The sequence below is a fragment of the Nicotiana attenuata genome, unplaced genomic scaffold (assembly GCF_001879085.1).
Source record: "Nicotiana attenuata strain UT unplaced genomic scaffold, NIATTr2, whole genome shotgun sequence".
NCBI lineage: Eukaryota > Viridiplantae > Streptophyta > Magnoliopsida > Solanales > Solanaceae > Nicotiana > Nicotiana attenuata.
In genome coordinates, this window is record NW_017678534.1 from 10,208 (window position 1) to 14,550 (window position 4,343).

The 4,343-nt window shown below is 37.8% G+C and overlaps 1 protein-coding gene across 1 annotated transcript in view; it reads left to right on the forward strand.

Moving 5' to 3' along the window:
* LOC109221636 (proteasome subunit alpha type-1-like) overlaps positions 1 to 1,080 on the forward strand; it is a 6,054-nt gene extending 4,974 nt beyond the window's left edge. The window contains exon 3 of the mRNA XM_019386106.1: positions 385 to 1,080. Within this exon, the coding sequence (XP_019241651.1) occupies positions 385 to 880 (496 nt within the window). The 3' untranslated portion in view covers positions 881 to 1,080. The remainder of the gene's footprint in view (positions 1 to 384) is intronic.
* The last annotated feature ends 3,263 nt before the right edge of the window (positions 1,081 to 4,343 follow it).

Below are 4,343 nucleotides of genomic sequence, written 5' to 3' on the forward strand. Positions count from 1 at the left end.
GGGGGAAAAAACTGCTTTAGAGCTTCGATGCCCAAGTATCAGTTAAAGAAATTTCATCCTTTGCCTCCTTAATAACAGCAAATTTCCCTTAAAGGGGCAGCTCGGTGCACAAAGCACCCTGCATTCACGCAGGGTCCGGAGAAGGGCCGCACCCTAAGGGATGTTATGTAGACAGCCGCACCCTACAAAAATTTTCTGATATATTAGTGTTAAGTGAGCACCTTTGCAGAATTGAACTCGTTTTGAGATTAGAGGTAGGACATTTAGCACCCAATAATTTGTCTGTTTCCCTTTGTTAGATTTTAAATCGGACATACATATGTTGCTGCTTGATATACGGAACTATCTGATTTCAAAAGGTTGATGCTTCTTATATGTCTATAGTCTCTTGACATCTTTTTGGTGGCAGGTTTGTACCCAACGATCCTGGAAACGACCTTATGGTGTTGGCCTGCTTGTAGGTGGGCTAGATGAATCTGGCGCTCACCTCTATTATAATTGCCCTAGTGGTAACTACTTTGAATATCAAGCTTTTGCCATTGGATCTCGGTCACAAGCTGCAAAAACATACTTGGAGCGTAGGTATGGGAGTTTCACGGATTCTTCACGAGGAAGTCTGCTTAAGGATGCACTTTTTGCATTGAGGGAGACTTTGCAAGGAGAAAAGCTGACAAGCACGAACTGTACTGTTGCTGTGCTAGGTATAGGAGAGCCTTTCCATATGTTGGATAAAGATACTATCCAAGGATTAATCAATGAATTTGAGTTAGCTGGTGAAGAAGCTCCCGCTGCAAGCACAGATGCAGCTGCTGATGCCGAATCAGCAGTACCTGAAGCGGTCGCCCCTACTAATGAAGGTGCTGCACCAATGGATATATGATGACATTATGTTCTCCTTTGGATGTTAGTCCTTCCATATGCAAAAGTTTCTTGTTAGAATATTGAGGCTTCCTTTGGCAGTAGACCATATTTTCTGGTTGGACTTTTTTGTTATGCAATTATGTTCTCCGATCTTCATCATAATTGTACAACATATTGGAATTTCATCAGTTGTTACAATGCTTTTCATTGGGGCCCAAATTTTACTTTGTGCCTCACACAACTTGTGTGAGGGTTGTCCATGTCAGACAAGCGTAATTCAGGATTTTAAACCACTGTTCTACAACTTTTGGAGATATGTTCCACAACTTGTGGGGATATGTTCCACAACTTGTGGAATTTTAATATATACTTTTTTCAAAAATGTCAAATATTAGGTACATAACTGGAGATGAAGATGGTGCATTTCCTTTGCGTTCAATATGGAGCCGTCCTTGCCACTAAACATCTTTTGAACAAATACTTTTCCCTTTATTCAAAGACAGAGATTCCATCCATCTTTTGTGTACTTGCACTTTTACTGGAACATGACTGGGCAAAGGTTTACCTCTTTTGACTTCTGAGAAGTCATCTAGGCAATACATGTACTACTAGGACGAGGAGATGCACCATCGTTAGTAAAAAAGATTCTCAATGATTACCAATCATTGGAAAGAGGAGCAGTGAGCCATAGCAGATGGGTTATAGGGAGAAAAGTAGGGCTGGGACCTGAATCTCCTATGTTCTTACATATCAGACTGTTTTTGCTGTATACCTACATAGATTCCTACTGCAAATTTTGCAGAATATTACCACTCCACTATTAAAGAATCTCGAAGCAAGTTGTCTATAAGGGGATAATTTATCCCTTTTTGATAATTCTGAGAGGCTTTCAGAAAGCAAACATTCAACCAATGAAAGTATTTCATTTTCAGAAAGATAGATACTTCGCAAAACTGGTCATAATTAACAGGACCTTTACCCTCTATGGCAGAATTAAAAGTCTGGTTTCCTTTTTAAACATGACTGATACGGAAAAGGCGAAATGGCTTCCTGACCATTTAAACTTGTCCGGGTTTTAAAAGCCGATACATAAACTTATAACTTTTCCATTTGAACACTCGAACTTATTTTTTCCATAACTAATAAACACATTTGGCTATTGACCATGCTCATGTGGCGTCAGTTGGTCCTAATCAGCAGCCCGCGTGAGGAACACGACACACAGGAGCGTGAAAATCCCCTTCCCAACGCCCAACAGTACAAAATGGGTTGTGTTTAATTGTGTTCTTATTTATTCCTTCTAAAATACCCCCTTCCTCCATTTTTAAAAATCTGAAGCTCCATTTTCAATTTTTTACATTTTTTCAGACCGTAAAAATGGTGGAAAGTTGTATATTTTGTCATTGCAGAGTTGAAGCTAAGTTTTGAACTTCCCCATAACTTCCCCTTCCAAGTTCGTTGAACTCCTTGAACCCAATAATGGCATCTTTCAACTCTGAGAGTCGGAAAAATTCAGGACGGCGCTAGCGGTCAAGATCAGGAACCAACGACCACGAACAGAACCTCAATCGGCAACCGAAACAGCAAACTTCCGAGTAACCGGAACTTCGCTGAAAAAACTGAACCACGACAAACCTCCAAATAGCCCTCGACTTTTGATTGAGGAAGAAAATTGATCAGGTGGAGTGTTGTGTGGTGAAGGGAAGAAAAAGGAGCAGAGATAGGCGTTCTGTTGCTAGGGGTGTTGGAATTAGCTTGAAATGGTAATTAATGGGATGAAGAAGAACGCTAAAACAGTCAAAGAGAAGGAGTTGCTGCTTGACTTTTCCTTATTATTGATCCATTTTGATTTTGAGTTTGCCGACGTGTAAGACATCCATTGGTCATTTGCTATTGGATGGATACGTATGTGTATGTGTAATACACGCGCACATGATCTCTTGTCAGATGTGTTTATTAGTTATGGAAAAAACGAGTTCGAGTGTTCAAATGGGAAAATAGAAAGTTTATGTATCGGCTCTAAAAAATCCGACAAATTTAAGTAGCCAGGAAGCCATTTCGCCTACGGAAAAATCAGATTAACTTTGGAAGGAAGTGTAGTAGTTGAGGTCTCTTATCTATTACTCCTTATATGATTTGAGTTGATAGTTTTAAATTGATACCCAAAGCAACATGATATTAGAATAAGCAGATATTTTTGGTTCGAATCTCATAGCTGGCATCAACTAATTATTTCCACGTTGGGCCTTAAACCTGAATGTCACGTGTTTAATTACTTGAGAAAATCTCACTTTATACCTACTAATTCCAAACTATTTATCCTTTAATACTCAGACCCAAACTATTTACTACTCCTACCCATACTCCCCAAACTATTTACCCGCTAGTTTCACTTCCTATATATCTGCCCGAACATTCCCTTCGTGTTCATCGCACATTAATCATCAGCCAAAACATCAGAATTTATTTATTCTCTTCCTTCTAATTTCCCGGCCATTATTCAGTTCTTTCTCATTTTATTGCAATACAAAATGTCTAAATTATTTGCTATTGCAGTTCTTCTATATTTGTGTTAAATTCCGGTGGGGCTCAAATCACAAAAGCACCTTCTCAAGCCCCAATATCTTCTCCTTCTAAATCGCCCCAATAATCTGGTAACAAGTTTATATGTTATAGTAAAGTTTTAAGGAAGAAAATAGTTTTTTTGAAGATTTATTGTTTGATTCGATGTGGTGCTATAAAATATTGCTTATAGTATCTTCGAGTAAGCTTCCCAGATCTAAATTTTTGTGTGTATTTGAATATCCACCATTGTTGGGCTTGAAGCTCAATTTTATTTTTGAAGATTTCTTGTTTGATTCAAAGTGGGTGTTGTTAAATATTGCTTATAGTACCTTCTGGAAGTTCATACTGAAATTTGATAGCATTTGGACTGATTTGAGGTGATTGAGATCGAAATTTTCAGTTGAAAATCCAAGAAGAACACAGCTACAGTATACCGCTACGGTATACAATATGCTGTAGGAGTATATAGCTATACTGCAACAGTACACTATTATACACTACTAGAATTCCTGCATAAAGCGGCCAAAATTTAGCAACCAAAGTTGGTTTGCCAAGAAAAGCAACCAAAGTTGGTCGTTAAACTGGTGAAAATAATAAAATAATGATTTTAAATAAATTAGCGACCAACGTTGGTCGCAACTTGGTCGAAAATTTTGTCAAACTGTTGACCGGACTGGTCAGACTTGCTTGGTCAAAGAATTACTCAGATTAGCGACCAATGTTGGTCGCTTCATGGGACCCACTTATTAAATTTTAATAATTATAACATTATTTTTAAAAAAAAACAAAATATAAATAAATAAAATTTAAAATTAGCGATCAAAGTTGGTCGCTATATAAAGAAAAAACAGGTTGAGACCAACTTTGGTCGCTAATTTGGGACCCAGTTATAAAATTTCAATAATTATAATTTTGTT